This window comes from Ptychodera flava, chromosome 3 (assembly GCF_041260155.1).
Source record: "Ptychodera flava strain L36383 chromosome 3, AS_Pfla_20210202, whole genome shotgun sequence".
Classification (NCBI taxonomy): Eukaryota; Metazoa; Hemichordata; class Enteropneusta; family Ptychoderidae; genus Ptychodera; species Ptychodera flava.
This window is the reverse complement of record NC_091930.1, coordinates 20,341,912-20,362,239: the sequence shown is the minus strand read 5'-3', so window position 1 is coordinate 20,362,239 and position 20,328 is coordinate 20,341,912. Positions and strand designations below refer to the sequence as shown.

The 20,328-nt window shown below is 39.3% G+C and overlaps 1 protein-coding gene across 1 annotated transcript; it reads right to left on the bottom strand.

The window, feature by feature from the left end:
* Positions 1-731: 731 nt before the first annotated feature.
* LOC139129704 (uncharacterized) lies at positions 732-16,495 on the bottom strand. The gene is made up of 7 exons (XM_070695378.1): positions 16,220-16,495; positions 13,767-13,858; positions 9,461-9,532; positions 7,581-7,707; positions 5,908-6,228; positions 2,840-3,004; positions 732-1,906 (listed from the first exon to the last, which is right to left on the bottom strand). Exons 1-6 carry the CDS (start codon positions 16,266-16,268, stop codon positions 2,847-2,849), a joined length of 819 nt encoding a protein of 272 aa, XP_070551479.1. The 5' UTR covers positions 16,269-16,495; the 3' UTR covers positions 732-1,906; positions 2,840-2,846.
* Between the last annotated feature and the right edge of the window lie 3,833 nt (positions 16,496-20,328).

Sequence of the window (20,328 nt, the reverse complement as noted above, 5' to 3'; positions counted from 1 at the left end):
AATGTACAACATTTTGAACCGAGATGGGCGTGTGAAGGTAAGTTCAGTAGATAAACGCGATACCTGATGTCGATTCCGAAATCCGCTCAGCATACCAACTACAGTTTTCTCCCCTAATGGTATCTTTCTTTACCCTGTATGGTCTCTTTTTTATTAGAAAGTTGTAAAAATGGTGATTGGGATCCATGAGGATCACCCCTATAAAGAATTGTACGTGGAGTCGCAGAAAAGACTACACTGCAAAGGGCGAGATCCAGAGGGAAGGATTCGGAACAAAGGAAACGTCATGAAACGATGCACAGCCAAAGGAGTGGTGCACACACCTTACCGTTCTCTAGCATCACATGACCAACGGGCTGACCGAACTCGCAGTCGTCTGAGAGTTTCTTAAGACCGGCAGATTTTTACCTAGATTGAGCATAGGACGAAACACTGCAGTAGCGATAATGCGTGCCGAGCAAGAGTCTACAAACAGAAAGTCAATCACGTTCGCCGTTTTACTACTGTAGCAACACTCGACGTAAAACCACTGACTAATGTTTTTCTTTCGCTTCCACTTCATTTTTTTAATTTGTTGTATTATATTTTTCGAAACATGTAAATCCATTATGAATATCTTGATTTAGAGAACAAATTGTAATGAAATCATGGAAATTTTTAAATTCAGTCGCTTTGATGATTTCAGTGAGGGCCACACCATCCTAATAATAAACCCAGAGAAACCGTCCTCATCGTTTGCATTTCGTTTATTGCAAGAGTCAACCTCACAATTTCTATGTTCTGTTTGGAATAGGTAAACAACAAACTGCTTGGTCATATTTCAAGAGCTCATCGTCTTGTTGCGAGAGCTTTATTCGTTTTTAATGGTATTTACACAGAGCAGCTATATACAAAAGCTATATACACGGAGAAAAGGAATTTCTCAAAAAAGTGCTACACTGTATAATTCGTATCGAGGAAAAATGTATATTCTTCATGCTTGTCGACGTGAATGCTGAGTGAGTGAGTGAGTTTGTGTGTCTGTGTGTGTGTCTCTGTACCTGTACAGACGTGTATGTGACAGTACGTGTAGATGGACGTATGACTGTATATGCGAGTGTTCGTTCACACGTCAGTGCGGTTTTTTACCAGTGTCAAACAAATTTAAAGACGTTTGAATAACTAGTCAGCTGTAGAAGAGTTATCTGACGCCATCACTTGACTCTAGAATGATCGACCCTGGATATGCTCAAACCAACTTTAGCTAAAACAAATCACGTGCCTGTTTCCACACAAGCTTGTCAAAACTGAGCTCTTAAACTGTTAAAATTTAAAATAATTACAGCTAGCCGAAAATTTACACAGTGACGTGAACATTATAAAGCTTATGTTTCCGGAAACATATCATACACGATAAAATAGAAGCATCGTTCTTCTAAGCAGCTTTTTTGCCGATCTATCATTAGTGCAGGGCCGGTGCATGTTGTATTTTTAAAATCGAATTGGTTATAAAACAAGTGAAATGGCCCTGTATAGGTCTTCATTCTTGCAAAAAACTAAAAATCGCCTTCTGGCGTCAGAAACTACTGTTCCATGCGTGAAATATATGATCAAGACTCCGGCCTTATCTATCGTCTACGTTCTATTCATCTAGGCCCGGAAGACGTATGCGACGGTTGCCATAGCTACCGTTGCCAGGACACTAGCAGCTGTGTGAGCAGAACCGCTGTAAATGTATTGCCACGGGGGCAATATTCCTTGGTTACAGACAACGGCGTTTGTATCGGGCCCGTTGTCACAGCAGTACGAGCATTTGGTGCCGGCCTCCATCCGCATGCCCACGTAGATAGACTCATCGTCGTTCATGACAACGGGAGGGCACTCCTCGCTGGATTCGTAGGAACGGCAGGTGTCACCGTTTGTGCATCTGTTTTTTAGATGAAAAGACGAGGGGCAGTTAACAGCGGTATGGACACGAAAATAGATGCATGTACACTGATGCATAGATGTAAACAGAGGAGATATGGGCAAAAGTATAGAAATAAAACGATACAGGCGATTGAAATGAGAGAGAGGAGTGAAAAACCGGCTGACGGACTTAACGGCAGGAAATCAAAGAAATGACAGGAAGTAACAACAGACAAACAGACAGAGAGACAGACGGATGGACAGACAGACAGACAGACAGACAAAATTAATATTATCGCACCAAAAAAAACAACAACAAAGACTGAGCTCATAAACAATAATATCAATAGACACGAATTCTAAAATAAACCCCCAATTCACTTTTCCCCGCCGGCGTGTACACACACACACACACACACACACACACACACACACACACACACACACACACACACCACACACACACACACACACACACTTATATATATATATGTGTGTGTGTGTGTGTGTGTGTGTGTGTGTGTTGGTGTGTGTGTGTGTGTGGAGAGAGAGAGAGAGAGAGAGAGAGAGAGAGAGAGAGAGAGAGAGAGAGAGAGAGAGAGAGAGAGAGAGAGAGAGAGAGAGAGAGAAGAGAGAGAGAGAGAGAGAGAGAGAGAGAGAGAGAGAGAGAGAGAGAGAGAGAGAGAGAGAGAGAGAGAGAGATATGCAGTCTATCACAGCATACAGATGTCGTCGTGGGAAATTAGTGTTCGATGCTTGTACTTTAAGTAATTTGTGTTATTTATTTATTTATTTATTTATTTATTATAAACAAAGCAAAACAAACTCTAGTCATCCATACGCTTAGAAATCGCCTGTGAACACATTTTATCGAACGGCTTTGTTTGCTAGTCCTCTTTTGAGGTACCATTGTCAACGTAGTAGCCCATTGACGCCCAGCGGGCACACTTACCCTTTGCTCAAGGTGGGTCGAGCGTCGTCATCGAATGAATACATGGTGCTACACAGCCATGGTCCGACGGGCAGCTGACCCAAGAGCAGTTTCTAGACAGCACATTGCTAAACTCATTTTCGGACCATCTGAAATCCACCTTGATCGAGTCACATTCCTGGCAGGCTGCGGGGGGAGAGAGGAAAAAATTGTCGTAATTGGTACAAACGACAGAAAAAAACCGTACAGAACTGCTTCTCTTTTTTTGACATCTTGATCGATAGATCAGTTGAACAACTTTCAGCCCTTATTCTTATTTACTCTTATTTATTATTTTTCTCACATGTTATAAAAATGACATTGCGTCATTGCTTTGGGAGACTGTGGTATTATTATTATTTTTTTTGGGGGGGGGGGAGTTTAATCTTGTTAAAAGAGTTGACCAAAGTCTGCACCTGAAACGTATGGGGTAGGTAGCCTTTATACTTTTTCACCGTGTGTTAAATAGTCCGAAAAACTAATTGTTATGTACACAGCTCTGCGTATATGAATCATTTAAAGACATATCGTCTTGTCGTTGTCTATCGACCACCAAAGGGGACTATAAATGACTTCATCGATGACTTTGCTAGTTTTTTGGAGAATGTTATACACAGACATGGAAGGCTGATTATTGTCGGCGATTTCAATATTCATGTTGACAATCCGGCTAATACCGATACTGCAAGGTTCACCGACTTCCTTGATTCTATGGGACTAACCCAGCGCGTGATTGGCCAACGCACAGTAAGGGTCATACTTTGGATTTGATCTTCACCAGGACAGCCGACCCATGTGTTACCAACATCGAAACTGACTGGCTCCTACCATCTGATCATGCTTCCCTCAATTTCTCCACTGGATTTACGAGACCGCGACCTTTGAAATTCACTCGGCTTCAAGAAAACTTGCAAACATCAACATAACTGTACTTCAAGAGAAAATCGCCTCATCATTGCATCAGCATTTTCTGAGACTTTCTATTCTCCACAGTCTTCGTGAATGCTTACAATGGTAACTTAACGTCCATCATTGATGAAGTTGCACCAGTCATTCATAAGGAGTTTGTTGATAAAGCTCGTGCTCCATGGTTTACTGTGGAATTGATTCACCTTCGCCAAAATCTTCGCAGATTGGAGAGGCAATGGAGGAAAATCAGGACTTGTTGTTCATCAGCAGATTTTTAAATCGGCTAGAGGTAAGTTTCAGTATTGATTCTTTTGATTCGGTGTCAGTTGCTTGTGTTCATAAACTCACTAGGGCTATACCCGCAAATCCTCTATGCAAGATCCCATATCCACTGTATTGATAAAACAGTGTGTGAATCAAGTTGCTCCCATTATTACTAGAATAATTAATTCTTCATTTGAGACAGGCGAATTTCCCGAGTCATGTAAGTCTGCAATTATCCGACCACTACTTAAGAAGCCAGGTCTTGATAGAAATGTCCTGAAAAATTACAGCCCTTTTTCTAATTCAACATGTATTTCCAAGCTGGTTGAAAAAGCAGCTTTACTTAAAATTAATTCGTATTTATGTAATAACAACCTCTACGCTAAATGCCAGTCTGCCTACCGAGAGGGTCACAGTACAGAAACTGCGCTTATTAGAGTACTGAATGATGTTTTGTGTGCCCTTGATCGGCGGTGCGAAGTAGTTTTAATACTCCTGGATCTTTCTGCAGCGTTCGACACCATCGATCATGACATTTTAATACATAGGCTACGCTGTAGGTTTAGAATCAATGGTACTGTGTTAGAATGGATTCGTTCATATTTGAGGGGTAGAAAAACGAGTGTATGTGTGGGGTCGATGGTGTCAAAAGCTCAACCGCTTGACTGTGGGGTACCCCAGGGCTCTGTACTTGGTCCTGTACTTTTCAGTCTGTACACCGCCCCACTTGAAGACATCATAGATAAGCATGGTTTACAGTCTCTGTTTTACGCTGACGACTCCCAGTTATACATAAATTGTTCACGCAATACTGCTCCCATTTCTAAAATTGAGAACTGTATTGATGAAATCCGGCTGTGGATGCACGACAACATGTTGGCACTTAATGATGGTAAGACGGAGGTGATAAGATTTTCCTCCAAGTTTGGTGGTGAGAGTCAACCCCGTGCTTGTGATGTAAACGTAGGGGGAGTCAGCATTCATGCATCAACCGAAGTTAGGGATCTTGGTGTAAGATTCATCTGCAACTATGTCAGCCCATATGGCAAGTTTATGTAAATCAGCTTCATTCGCCTTATGGAAAATTGGTAAGATTCGCAACCCACTTGACCAGAGCTCTACGAAAAATTGGTACATACTTTTATTACATCTATAGACTTGACTACTGTAATAGTCTACTTTTTGGTCTTCCAAAGTATCAGATTAAGAAATTACAACTTATTCAAAACTTTGCAGCACGTCTTTTTGTTTCAAAAGCTAAGAAATCAATTCATATACAACCAGTATTGCATTACCTGCATAGGCTTCCAGTTCACAAGCGCATAGAGTACAAGCTTTTATGTTTCACATACAAGATTCTGCATGATACGGCCCATTATACTTGAAAGAACTTTTAAGTGTCCGTGCGCCGGGTCGAACCCTTCGGTCAACCACGAATAATTCATTCAGTTTGTATCAACCAGTATATAATACAAAGTTGTATGGTGATAAAGCTTTTGCCATCTGTGCACCACGGCTGTGGAATAGGCTTCCATTAATCTTCGTAGTTTCGACAAGTTTTAATGTTTTTAAATCTGGACTTAAAACACATTTATTTTTAGAAAGTTTTTAATGCTATTTTTAGAGTTTTTTAGATTGTAGCAACATTTTATCAACTCACTGTATACATACAGAGCCTTGAGATGTCTTTTTTACATGGAAGGCGTTTTTAAGAAATAAATATTATTATTATTATTATTATTATTATTATTATTATTATTATTATTATTATTATTATTATTATTATTATTATTATTATTATATCATACAAGCCAATAGCAATGTATCAGACGAGTGCATCTTGACAGTCATAGCCAATCAGAGGTTCTGTAACTTACACGTTCGACAGCAGTTGTCCTCTTCTGTTTCAGTGGTGAGTTCTCCGCTGCCGCTGCCACTCTTACTTTTACTCTTACTTTTACTCTTACTTTTACTACTACTCTTCTTCCTCTTCTCACGCTCCAACACTTCCTCCTCCTCCTCCTCCTCGCTGAGGTCACGTCTTCGGCGCGAGTCACTCGAGTCAGACTTTGAACTCGACTTTGTACTCGACTTTGAACCCGACTTTGAACCCGACTTGGACGATTCACCACAGGTGCGGCTACGCGTACGTTTGCAGTCTTTACACTCACTCCACTTGCTCCAGGGACCACACTCATCTATGCATAACAATTAAAACAAGCCGACCTAAATATGTTAAATTTAGCTCGTCAATAACGTGAGTTATCAAATCGTATGACATAAATTCACGTGATATTTCAAAAAACCCTCAACATTCTTTTGTTCGGAGATAGCTTTGCATCGGCTGCTTTTGTTTTTAATTTGATTTTCAAGTTCACTGAAACGTTTTCACATTTCGAGCCTAGGGTTGAACTTGGTACAACCATACCTCAGAGAGTTGGAACAAAAAATGTGCAAATTTTACAGCTGTCCGTTAAATCTGGACTCAATAGTCAACATTTTGGCCGAAATACTAGCGTCAAAACTACAACTCCCACAAAAACAAGGCCTAATCTTGCATACGACAAAAAGGGTCAAAAGTATACATTTGTTCATTTCATTCATTAACATAAAGTAAGTAAGTGAGTAAGTAAGTAAGTGAGTAAGTAAGTAAGGGTATTAAAGTGACATGTGGTAAAATTACATTTATTGAGAGATGAAATAATTGTTAACTTGCAAGCCTAATGGACATATACCACTTTGAACATATTGACAATAGGAAAAAGAGAGAGAAAAAGTTTTGCGACAGAAGTGTGCACCATTTTCGTCTTTACGAACTACCTTTTCTTCTAAGAAACGCATTTCAACATTCTGTTCTCATGAAGGTTGTAACTTTTCAATGTCTGTCAAAGCAAGTGATCGAGTTCATATCGGCTGATATATGGATGTAAATGGCTTTTAAATCATTGTAAAAGTCACAATGGCAAAGGTAATGAATCTCATCTTCAACAGATCCACTCTAAAAACAATCACAAATCCTGCTATCAACATGTTCATATCGATATCAGCCGATTCAACATCACAAAATTTACTTTACTCCGGGACCTTTAGGAATGAATAAAGGAGACAATTGGTAGTTTCAAAGGTTACATTAAAAGAAAGACAAGAATATAGCCAAGACGATACACGTTAGCAGTGGGACACGTCAAGTTGGGGGAAATCCTACCCAGTATAGTAATTTTGATGTTGCTCTGCGGGAAGGCTATCTTTGCACCATATAGGGCAATTTTGAGGCAACAAGTAGAGGCACGGGGTATCGGACGATTCTGCTAGGTACATACAATTGGATCTTCGAAGGGAGTCAGGATGACTGTTCACAAATTTGGTACCTCCTAAAATCGGATTTCCTCTCGGCCGGATAGATATGGTGCACACACTTCTATGCACTTTATCTACCTTCTTGTGGTGAAAGATTAGAAAGCAGGCCAAAATAATCATACACTGCGGTAAGAACTTTTCTTTTAATTTTAACGACCCCTTCCTAATATCTCATTTACTCTTCCTGACTTACCGAAAGCCTCGTGGTAGTGGGTGATGTCATCGTTACATTCATCGGTGTCACAGCAGTACCGGCACTTGCTCTTCACGATACCGTCCCAGCAATACCTATGATTGTTTTCGTCTTGCTTCATACAGGCCTGTAACAAAGGATGAAAAATTTACTACGTTTGCTGACGTGACCAGTAACAAACTAAGGAAAAATAAGAAGAGTTCCTGAAAAATTTCAGCAAATTATACACACAGTAATAAATACAACATGCAACATACAACATATATACACACAGTAATAAATACAACATACAGCATATATAAATGTTGCAAATGACTACTGGATAAGCTAAATGTAAATAAAAACACTTAATACTTGTGTATCGGGTAACTCAACGTGCAATATTTATTAAAATCATCAAGGTTGAATTTCGTTCGCATTTTCACAGTGAAGAATGATTTTGTCAAACTCTGCTGTTTTTACAGCCCATTAAAAACAAAACAACCTTTTTGACCGACGTAACTTTTTCCCATGGGCATATTACGGGAAACAGTCATCTGTTTTGCCTTACTCCCAATTGCAGCGCCTTTAGTGTATATAATAGTGAGATGTCGCGTTTTGTAAAACCAGTGACTATACATAGTGTGCCATGTCTTTGTCTTTTCTCCTGTTTTTAATAAAACCACCTACAGCCACAATTACACTCACTCAAATCAACACAGACCAACTTATTTTTTTATTAGAATATAAACTCAATCCAAGGGGACATGAAAATATACCAGCACGAGGATGTGATAGTCTGGCATGGTTTCTCGCTTTTTTCAGTTTCCAATCATATTTAGATGGGCAATTAGCACACTTCTAACACGTGACATACTCTGAGAAAGATTGATAAAATATTGAACATTTGGCGAGAAGGTGCTTTCATGGAGGCTCAGTGCTGGCTTAACCCTTTCACCACCATGGTTTGTCCCAAATCCATTGTTTTCTATGGTAAAGTTGGACCTGTACACAGGGAACTGGGGGTGAAAGGGTTAAAGTCCCGAGGAGAGTTCCATAGCGTAGATTTAGTTGGGTTCCAATTTTATATATGGTAGGTTAACATTTCGATTAATCTTATTTTGATGGCTCACCTGCAAGCATTTCCTATTAAAACTGCACCGTATTTTTGTTTTTTCTAGCGAGTTCGATATGTAGTGACTAAAACCAAGTTTCTGTGTACTTCTAGTATTGTCAAGCTACTCTTATTCCATAACTCCTTTCCTTATGTATATTATTTTATCGTACCTCGTGGTGGATAATCCGGGTACACTACGCAGGAACAAGTCACAACGCAAGGCTAGCGAGTTTTTCTGTTTTTGAGATAATGCTCTTTACGCTTAAATTGCGAAAACAGACTGATAATTCAGCACTCCAGTAAGCAGAACAACACTGTTATGTTGCCCATGAAGCAAAAATAACTTAACTCATTCTTAAGGATGGCCACTTTGTCTGTTTTAACACAAAAAATAACACATCATGCTTAAATTTGGATTCCAAGCTACTACATGTTTCGTTAGATTTTCTTTTTGGGGGTTGTTAAAGTCGCCCTCTGGATATAAGTAATAAGCTATGCATGGATTTGTCAAAATGTGCACATAGTCGCCAAAAAGAGAATAATTTGGGTTCCAAATTTTCTGTTAATAGTTTAGAATTATTTTTGTCTTTTTTATATGACAACAACTTCAAAAGAGGGACAAACAATACAATACTGACTGACCGGCGGGAATTTAAAAACTTTTGAAAATGCAGAGGATTTTGTACTATCATTTTTCATCTTCACAAGTGTTTATCTCCCGCTGGTCGTCACTATTTTGTTTTAAAAGGTAACGCTTGTTTATAATCTTGACTTCGTTACTCACATTTGATTCCTTGCACCTTTTTGTGATGGACAAAGACGAGCCGCTTTTTTCTATTTCCGTCTGGCAGTACTCCTGTGAAGAAGGAGGAAGAGGAGGAGGGAAAGATGGGGAGAGAGAGAGAGAGAGAGAGAGAGAGAGAGAGAGAGAGAGAGAGAGAGAGAGAGAGAGAGAGAGAGAGAGAGGAGAGAGAGAGAGAGAGAGAGAGAGAGAGAGAAAGGTTAATCGGTATTTGAGAAGTTTTTGGCAATAGTGTGTATGTCACACAGTGTGTCCGTAATACAGTTTCAATTGAAACAAGTGTCAACAAACGCAGGATGTTTTAGAAAAGATTGACAACAAAGATTTTTAAAAAGTGGGAATGCTCTCAAAAAAACCTGTGTTGACTGATGAATATGAATATTGAATATGTTTACATTGTTTAGTTTACCTCTACCCCTCCTATCGAGTGGTATAGCCCCACGGCGGAATAATATTTATAAGTGACTCGGTCACAATAATCTCTTTTACGGCGTTAATCAAGAGTGTATGAATACAAAAAGAAAGTAGTGATAACTTACTATCGAAATGTAGCAAGGATACTGTCATCGCCCAAAAATGCTTGCGTAATAAATGGGTTATTACACGAAGTGTGGTCGATGTAGCTTCGTATTTTTGGTATGCGTCCGCCTTTTGACGAGTTCGTCAAAAGGCGGACCCATTACTCGAACATGAAGCGATATCAACAAACCTTCGTCCAATAACGCCTAATTATAATATATTATCATACATGCTATGCCTGTATTGCCATTCTTCTATTGTTCAGACGGTACTGATATGAACCAATATTTTAACTAGTGACAATACGAATTATATTTTCACTGTAACCGAACTACTTACAGCGACGCGTAAGCGTGACCTTTGCTGGTATGCATGACCTTCGTTGGTATATGTACATATAAAACAGCTAAGCGAATAAGACAAATGACAATCCGAAACGTCGTTATGATTATGGTCAAAATTATGTTGTTTGCAGTCACTTCATGGGCATTGCACTTAGCACAAGTTCAGTTGTACCAAAAACATACAAACAAACGTATCGAAAATTTGTATCATTTGCCGACCCCTGTCATCGTTCACGGCAGTCCCGTGGCGGTGCAGTGTTTTCATGTCGTCTACGCTGCTGAAGAGTACATGTAAGATATCGATTGACAATGCATCATGATAGAATCGCTTTACGACAAGTTTCATGTTGATGCTGGGCGGTGAATTACATCGTTTACAGCCGTAAATGAGCCACAAAAATCCAACCGCACTGAAAATACTCGCGACAGACAAGGTTGAAGGTGCACATAATATTTCCGATTTGTACCTGTCAGTGAGATTCACAGGTCATGATCGTGTCTGGTGGCACCGGTGCGGTGCAGGTTTCAGATACAATGTAAGATCTAGGGAAAGTCAAACTTTCGCTTAGGTTGTTAAAGGAAGTTTAGTTCTATTTAGGCAAGCCAGGAACGAAAATATACGAGCAGACGACGGAAATACCTTTGAAATGTTTTATTCGTACAGCAACAAAATCACGAACGAGTTACGACACTACAGCTTACAGTGTACTCACTTCATGTGTTCCCTGATCCGCTTACTGAGATGGTAAATTCGACATATTTTACGTCTGGGGACATGTATAATTCTTCGAGATAATCTGACTGGGACGGGTATCATATGCACTGTGCATGTGCATTCATAGATGTCGCAGAGCTGCTTGCTCCATGCTCTCAGCTGTTCATACTCGATCGACTTTAAAATCGAACGATGGCGTGGCGCGAGTATTTTGACCCGATTTTGGCGGCCTCATAACTTCACGCAAGGATTAGCTCTATCAAAACCATGCGCCATTCTGATTGGACGAGAGCTCATTCCACCGATGCTAGAACTGTTTTAGCAGTGCTAAAACGGGCCCCTAAACCAGTATTTTCGAAAATTGCCCAGTCGGTGCATTTGAACGTACCGATCTAAACTTAAACAGTCTGCCTTGTTTCGTATGACATATTAAATGTCATACCAGTATATTGATGGCGCAAATACAGTGATCTGATTATACCACGGCTGGCATGCGCGCGAGCTCTCAACTTAAGCAAAATTAGTTTTTTGACGTTTCAAGCCAGAATTTCAATATACTGTTATGATATAATAGCAATAAATCACACTTAGCGAAGGTATACAACTCGATTGACAAGTTTACTTCATATATGCACTCGCTATCGCTTGTGCATATATGTCGTGAACTAGTCAAAATCTTGTGGTATACCGTCATATCATATCATATAATATCGTGTAACATCATACAACGTAATGTCATACAGCGTAATATCATATAATGCAACATCATATAAAACACGAATACAATAAACACACTGTAACATAATATAATAAAATGGACTTTGTTATATTTTGACCCGCTTCGTGCTTCAAATGAGTTTCGTTCTATTGAGGCAGCGATCGAGCTGTGTTGTAGAGTAAAATTGTGATGTAGTCACGAATACAACCTGTCGGTCAGTCTGCTTCCAGTCAAGAATAAGTGTTCGCAGAAGATTCCTATATCAAATTTTCTACGATAGGCAGAGACTTCATGTGTTGGTTATCAACGAAATTAACGATAGCAAGCGTCTCCAAAGCGAAATATTTAAACTTTCGCTCAAACTTTCCTCAATAAAAACTTATAACCACTTACCAAATCAGGACTGTGAATCGGTAGTCGCCGTGTAAAGTTTGTCATCGACAAACAAATAACATTACAGTCATCGATATAGATATTTAAAATGACTAATTTTCGATTGTCTAAGATCTAAGACGGTAAAAATGCTTCTTACTCCATGAGCTTGAAAATTAGCCCCAACAAATTGTAGATCTTAAGTTCTTAAGTTTATTCAAGTTTTGCGTCTCAGCAATCAAATGTAATTAAACAGGAAGTTTTCATACATCATCCTTTAATTTCAAATTTAGATACCGTTTTAGTAGGATGCGCTCCGTGGGTGAAAGGTCAGACCGAAATATAATTATAACATTTCAAAGGTACGTGATCGATGTGTTATATCTTCCACTTGCTGGCCTGCTAAATGACCGATACAATTGTCTAAACGAGTTAAAAACTAAAGTTTGACAGCCCTGATGTCCGTAATATGTCAGTAACAGTGAATTTAAGAGAGCAATTTGACCAGTAGACACTAGGTAAAATACTTGATATACGTTGTTGTATGTTTAAGCATTAAAGCACACCCAGCGATGGTATACCACGAGATTTTGACCAGTTCACGACATATATGCACGAGCGATAGCGAGTGCATATATGAAGTGAAATGGTCAAAATTGAGATTTATTGCTATTATATCATAACAGTATATTGGTATTCTGGCGTGGAACGTCATAAAAGGAATTTTCCTCAAGCTGAGAGCTAGCGAGTATGCCAGCCGTGGTATATCGCCAATATACCACGGTTCTTTTCGCGTCTCGACCAATCAGATCGCTGTATTTGCACCATCAATTTACTGTATGATATAATTACGAATATGAACATATATGGAACGCCACATTAGTGGTATACACAGCGTATATCTAATGTTATGTTCCATATACATTCATATAACGTAAATATAAGTAATCATATCATACCAGCATATTGATGGCGATCTGATTGGTCGAGACGCGAAAAGGACTGAGAGAACCGTGGTATATTCGAGATTTACCAAGGTTGGTATACGCGCGAGCTCTCGGCTTGAGCGAAAATCCTGTTTTGACATTCCATGCTAGACTTTCAATATACTGTTATGATATAATAGCAATAAATCACACCCAGCGATGGTATACCACTCAGTTTTGACCAGTTCACTTTATATATGCGCTTGCTATCGCTGGTCAAACTCTCGTGGTATACCGTCGCTGGATGTGCTTTATTTATTAAAAATACAAGTAGATATTATATCAAGTATCTTACCGAGTGAGACGAGCGTATATGCACCAACTGTCTTACCGGGGGTAATACATATACAGCTGTGTTATATGGTTGTGAGAGATGCACTCTTACATTCCAAATGGAGGTTATCGTCATGCACAATCCACCGTACTCTGCAAGCTGGCGACTTGCAAAGCACTCTGTCTTGTCAGTCGTGATTGTCACAAAGTTCGCTTGTTTGTAAAATTTTGTTTAAACTGCGCAAGTGCGATGACCAAAAACTGAACATGAACAACAATTATGACTATACCTCGATGTTTCCATATTATATCACATAACGCAACGACGGTCAAGTCCCCAGCTTTTAATGTGAATACTTACGTCACTGTCACATGTCCTTAAGTTTGCATCTCTTCTGCAGTTTACATTCCAATCCTCGCCATCGCAGGTGTAGCATTGAATGCTGAAGACACCTTCAAACAAAGAAGTAAACAATTATTGATATTTCAGAAAATGTAGTCTTATGCTTGTGTATGTATGTATGTATGTATGTATGTATGTATGTATGTATGTATGTATGTATGTATGTATGTATGTATGTATGTATGTATGTATGTATGTATGTATGTATATGTATGTATGTATGTATGTATGTATGTATGTATGTATGTATGTATGTATGTATGTATGTATGTATGTATGTATGTATGTATGTATGTAACTTACATGTATGTATGTATGTATGTATGTATGTATGTATGTATGTATGCATGCATGTATGTATGTATGTATGTATGTATGTATGTATGTATGTATTGTATGTATGTATGTATGTATGTATGTATGTATGTATGTATGTATGTAGGTATGTATGTATGTATATACATACATATATATACATATATATATACATAAGTGTGTGTGTTTTGTGTGTGTATGCATGTATGTGTGTATGTGTGTGTGTGTGAGAGAGAGAGAGAGAGAGAGAGAGAGAGAGAGAGAGAGAGAGAGAGAGAGAGAGAGAGAGAGAGAGAGAGAGAGAGAGAGAAAGTGAGTGAGAGAGAGAGGCTCAGTGACAGTGCGTGTAATGGTTACCATGGCAAGAACACAGCGAGCACTGACCGACCTTGCCATACTCTACGGCATTGAAGGAAAGACTAGCCTCGATTGCTTGGGGGTTGGGGCGAGCTGCAGCCAGAACATGAGTGCTTTTAATTCACTGTCTGTGCAGCCTTTAGGGAAAGTCCGATCCTTTCAGTGTCAAACTATCGAGTATTGAAACTGCCTTTCCCCGCCATTTGATTAATAACTTAGCGTAGGTCTATTTAGCAATAATTTTTCGTGATGTCATTTCCCCTTTCCACTAAATCGTCGATTATTTCTTTTCTTTTCTCCATCTCAATACGATTGTGACAAGCCTAATTTCACGTTACCTATCTTCCACAAAAGGCAATTGTCTGCGCCGTTGTTAGCTATACCTTGAGGTTTTCTACTTCGTGCAAGCGTGGTCGTATCTCTATTTGTTTATTGTTTGTTTGTTTGTCTTTTTGTGCCAACGACTGACCCTGGATAACCTCTGCGCAGATTTTCCTTACTCAGTCTTTCCATAGACACCTTAAAAAGATGGTTGAATTGGACATGGAGGACTGCTAGTGTATCCTCGACAACTTCACTCGGTGGCCTTGAAATGTTCGTTACCGACTTAGAGCTGTTCAACATCGTGAACGCTTCTAGTTTGTTGACTTTTCAAGCCTCTAATATAGCCCTATTTTCGAATTTGACAGCGAGCTATACTCACGCTCCTTTGGCGAACATGTCACTCGTGCCTATGGTGTATCCGACCATCGTATCGTAAAAGAATACAGCCATAGATTTGGAGATTATCGTTTGGTTAAAATTTCGTTGCAGTTAACAGTACACCATCCTACTGTGTTCTCGCTGACGCAGCATCTATTCCAATATCAATGAATACGACCTGAACTTCAGTACAGGGCGACATAGAACAAATATAACAGATCCACTGACCGCAATAAACGACAGAGGACAGTTCTATCCATATTACACAATTACTTGCGATTAAACTTTCAATGTGAAACAAGCGGTAGAGGGCGTGTCTCGACGCTCGGCCACATTCTTCATTTTTGATCGATAAATTCCAGATTTGCAAGGCATAAATTCGAATACCTTCACCGCGAGGTTGACACAGTGGTTATAAATTAAAGACTTAAGGGCCGTTAACCGTGTTTCGAACTTTTTGTTCGACAAGGTAGTGAAATTTTGGCGGCAAATAATGTTCCCTTTTCTTGTTCGAAAAAGTCGCCTGGTGCTAGATGAAGAGGTAAGATTTTGGCTTCATGACCTTCAGAGATAGCGACCATAAAGACGTGATATGGCTGGTGGTTTGATGTAGTGGCGTTACAGGAGAACACCAAAGGATAGGAAGAGTTCTGGATATGCGGCTACGCGCGGAGAGGGACAGTGACTGAGATAAAGCAGAAATTGCACGAGGCAATTGGCGGCAAGATCGAGGTATAGAGCAAACGTTACTGAAATGCAGACGGAAAGCGAAGATACAAATTGATTACTGGAAGAGACGTTAGAAAAGAAATAAAGTCTATAATAATAATAATAATAATAATAATAATAATAATAATAATAATAATAAAGAACGCACAAGTGCATGTAAACGAGCAGATCGAGAAGAATGACACTGCGGTAACGTTGCCGACAGCCGACCATCGTGGAAAGTCGCTCACAAGGGCTCCGCATGACAGGGCTATTCGAAATCACCTTCGGAGTACATTCACAAACAAAATGAACAAAGTTACACTCACTAGTTGCCGACAGCAGTACAGCGAAAACAACGAGCAAGTAACGTCCCATGGTCTATCCTCCTCACAAGGGCGTGCGGACTTTTTTACCGTCTGTCGCTGATCAAGTAAACCAGCAGACTGACTAGCCTAAGAGTGTTGCCGACAGTGTCACCCTCGTTGCCAGGGGCGACTAGGTTAAACACAAAAGCCCCCGTTGACACTATTTATATGGCCACTCTCCAAGACACATGTTGCGATCGTACATTCTCTGCGTCTTTTGATATACTGCTCAAAGTCGCCTAGATTAAGGTCGAACGCGCCTCAGGGGCGCACATTCGGACTCTCAAATTTTTACAATTCTTTTCTGATATACCGTTTGTGGGGGGCCCTTTTGAAGGACTTGGAGAAAGAAAAACTTACACTTTTTTACTTTCTCGAAATTCGAAAATTTTATTTTTCTCCCTAGAGTTAACACAGGGATAGCGGCCATTTTGAATTTTGAATGTCGGTAAATCTTGGATTTATTTGTTTCTCTAGTACCAAAATTTGGACTGTGACCCCCGATTTTTATTCTTGACTTTGAAAGAGAATGATTAAAAGATTCCTTAAGGAAAGTTTGAGCTAAAGTTTAGTCTTTTACTTTCTAGGCACGAACTACCTTAGTGGGAAAAAACTTGAAATTTTAAACACTGCCCATAATTAGCCCGTCTTCAGTTAAAATAAGAACGAAATTTAGAGAAAAATTGTATTTTTGTCTTAGAAAAGACGTTGGATAAACACACTTTTACACTGCTGTTGAACTACCGGTCGCTAGCTATGACTTTTTAAGAATTTTTCGACGATTAAACTTGTTCTTTTGCTACCCCTAAAACTAAGTCAACATGTGCCATGTTCAAGTTAGGAGTGTAAAATCCGATGTTATTGTTTACAACCGGATTTAAGTCCGGACAAAATCTCCTTTTGTAATAATAATAATAATAATAAGAAGAAGAATAAGAATAAGAATAAGAATAATAGCATTTATTTTTATTATATCCACACTGCATTTGGATCTGTGTGTGTAATTTTGGGGCTAATATATTTATTGCTATGTTTTTAGAGGGAGAAGAAAGAAAATGATTCAGAAGTTGTAATATAGAGTAAAGGCAGCGAAACTAGTATTGGCGTGCCATTCAAGATGCCGGCAATAACTCCCCGAGATGGCTTGAGTGAGTTGAGATGAATTCTTCGCCACGGAAAAAGACGGGAATTTAACAAACTTCTGTAGATTTTACTTCGTGAAAGTCTGTCATCTGTCCAGAGGGGCTATGATTTCTGTTTGTTAGTTTGTCTCTGTTTTCTTTGGCGCACATAGCATGCAACCAAACAGCTCGCTCAATCCAGATCAATGTTTTGGAACGTGAAATACACAATGGCGGGACAATGCGCCTTTAGTTCGTACAGACACGAATCCATACAAAATTGTTTTGGCGCATTGCGATTTAGTTTGAAGTTGGACCACTCCTATCATTGTCGTTAACGACCCTTTCTTTTCGGTGGCAATTGCACAGAAGTGGCCCTAAGTAGAACGCCCTACCCTGGCACACGATGCCAGTTTGTAGATCACTCGTTGTGCCTATTTTGTAAAAACCGTTAGCACTTTAGCGGCCAATTTCAAACAAAGTTTAGTCGAGGAAAAAATACTACTCTCGTAAACTTCAATGAGGTTTGGTTCAAACAGTTTTTATTAATGTTTTCAAATTTGGGAGGGACTTCAAGTAAAACTTAATTGGGTGGTTTCAAATTCAGACAGCTCGCAAATATACCATCTTTCTGCATTGTTGATATTTTCACAGTTTGCGCTTTTATTATCTTAATATAGTGACGTATACATGAAGCCCTTTGAAGGTAGTTGGGTAGCAATGTCAATGAGACACTTTCCGCTGTGAAATCGCTGTCACGATGTTATAATCTATTGTTGACTTTCCATAGGGTGGGTGCGGTCGCACTACTTATACACAAACGGGGGTGAAGGTCCATTTGCTTCTTTTTATCAATGCCTACCTTTAACATTGCCCTTTGCTTTACCGAAGACTGTTTTCATTCACACACAGAATCAACTCATCTTAAGTCCTTAAAAGTAGAAAGAATGCACCTTGGGGACAGACATTCTGACTATCTAACTTTTACAGTACTCTGTTGGTCTAACACTTGTGGGAGTACATTTTGAAGCTTATTGAGTAAATACTCTTTTCAACGGCTTTTAGTAAGAAACGTAAATTTACTTTTTCCCAAAGAGTGAATATAGGGATGGCGGCCATTTTGAATTTGAATTCTCGTTAAGGACGGGGTTATTCGTTGCTCTGGTTACCAGAATTTGCACAGTCTAGCTTGGTTTTAGTCTTGATTTCGAGGCGCGAACTACCTGGTCCGTCGAGGATGGACGAGATACGGTGTGAATGAGCTTAGTATTTGAGAAAAAAAAGTTAATGCGAGAAATAAAAAAATAAAACATTTCTGGTCACAGTGATTTCTAACTGCTGGGAATGGCAACAAGATGAGGATGTGATTGCCCTGCTCTGACAAAATATGGATTTCTAGTAACCGACTTAACTGTCTAACGTAATATATTAGGGCGTACAGTGTACGTTATTGCAATGGCAAACAAGCAGATTGCCAGCTGCCAAGATCGCCGCTGGCTCACAAACCATCTTATTGGCCATCAAGTATGTATGTGTACATCGAGAATTAACGGACTTGTGATCATACAGGGCAGCTGTGTATAGGTGCTGAGGTTGGCGGGAAGTCAGCTTCTGAGATAGCCAGCCCGCTTTCGTCCAGCTCAGCCACGTTTGTTGGTATGTGTGTGAGTGTATGCAGATCAGTGGATGAACAGGCCGTTAGATTGACAGGTCTGAGCAGCGACACAGGTAAGTGTAGACAGGCAAGTTGACACTAGGGAGGTAACATGTATGTTGCTAGTAACAAACAGACATATAGACCACACGCTCAAACTCAGCCATGCGACAAGGATCACAGTTGTACATTTCTGTGTCGAATTACGAAGCACAAACATATTTATCATGGGTAAAAAATGGGACAGGGTTTTAAAGCATTTAAGACTGTTTCAAGTTCCAAAGCCTAATTGGTACAAGACTGCGTACACTCAGGCTTCTCTATGGATACAATTTCACGATGAAGAATTTGGCCACTATCTATCTATCTATCTATCTATCTATCTATCTATCTATCTATCTATCTATCTATCTATCTATCTATCTATCTATCTATCTATCTATCTATCTATCTATCTATCTATCTATCTATCTATCTATCTATCTATCTATCTATCTATCTATCTATCTATCTATCTATCTATCTGTCTATCTATCTATCTATCTATCTATCTATCTATCTATCTATCTATCTATCTATCTATCTATCTATCTATCTATCTATCTATCTATCTATCTATCTATCTATCTCTATCTATCTATCTATCTATCTATCTATCTATCTATCTATCTATCTATCTATCTATCTATCTATCTATCCATCTGATCAGGTCATTGGACCTAGGCCTACTCGCGATAAAGCTATTATCTTAGTATTATAAAGCCGGTTATATTCTCAATTGGACCTTTTTACAATGAAATACTGGTCTTTGCACAATATTGTGTGTGGTGTTTTGTTTACATGAGTTTTGAGAACAAACATTCAAAGACGCAATAGGCAGTACTGTGTGGTGTAAGTTAGTGACGAAGGCTCGGTAGCCTTGGAAACAGCTGTGTTAAGGTAATCGACGCATTAAGAAAATACATGTTGGTAGAGTCGAGCGTATTGTTCCTCTTCATAAGATTTGTTGAGGCTTGATGCCTCAATAGGACTCCCTGTGACGTTGCCAACTCGAGGCATCACAATAGTCCTCGATCCCTAGTTCTTACATTAGTGCTTGTTGACTTTAGCTAATGACGTGATGGTAGTCATTTGTTTTCCATTGAAAAATTGTATCAAGTTAATCAGTTTGTTGAGACATACAAGCTGATGAACACCTGCACCTTTCAAGTTAGACTAGCCAATGTGTTAATGCCAGATAAAGGACCCTGGACAGAATGAACAACTGGGGTGATGCTTTCAACATGCGGATGACT

Bases quoted from the DNA above. Each gene is read 5' to 3' on its own strand.
- LOC139129704 (XM_070695378.1), bottom strand. From the start codon at position 16,268: ATGGGACGTTACTTGCTCGTTGTTTTCGCTGTACTGCTGTCGGCAACT. The intron at 13,859-16,219 runs GTGAGTGTAACT...CTTTGTTTGAAG, and splicing joins TGTACTGCTGTCGGCAACTA to GTGTCTTCAGCATTCAATGC. The intron at 7,708-9,460 runs GTGAGTAACGAA...CCTTTGTTACAG, and splicing joins AAAGGTGCAAGGAATCAAAT to GCCTGTATGAAGCAAGACGA.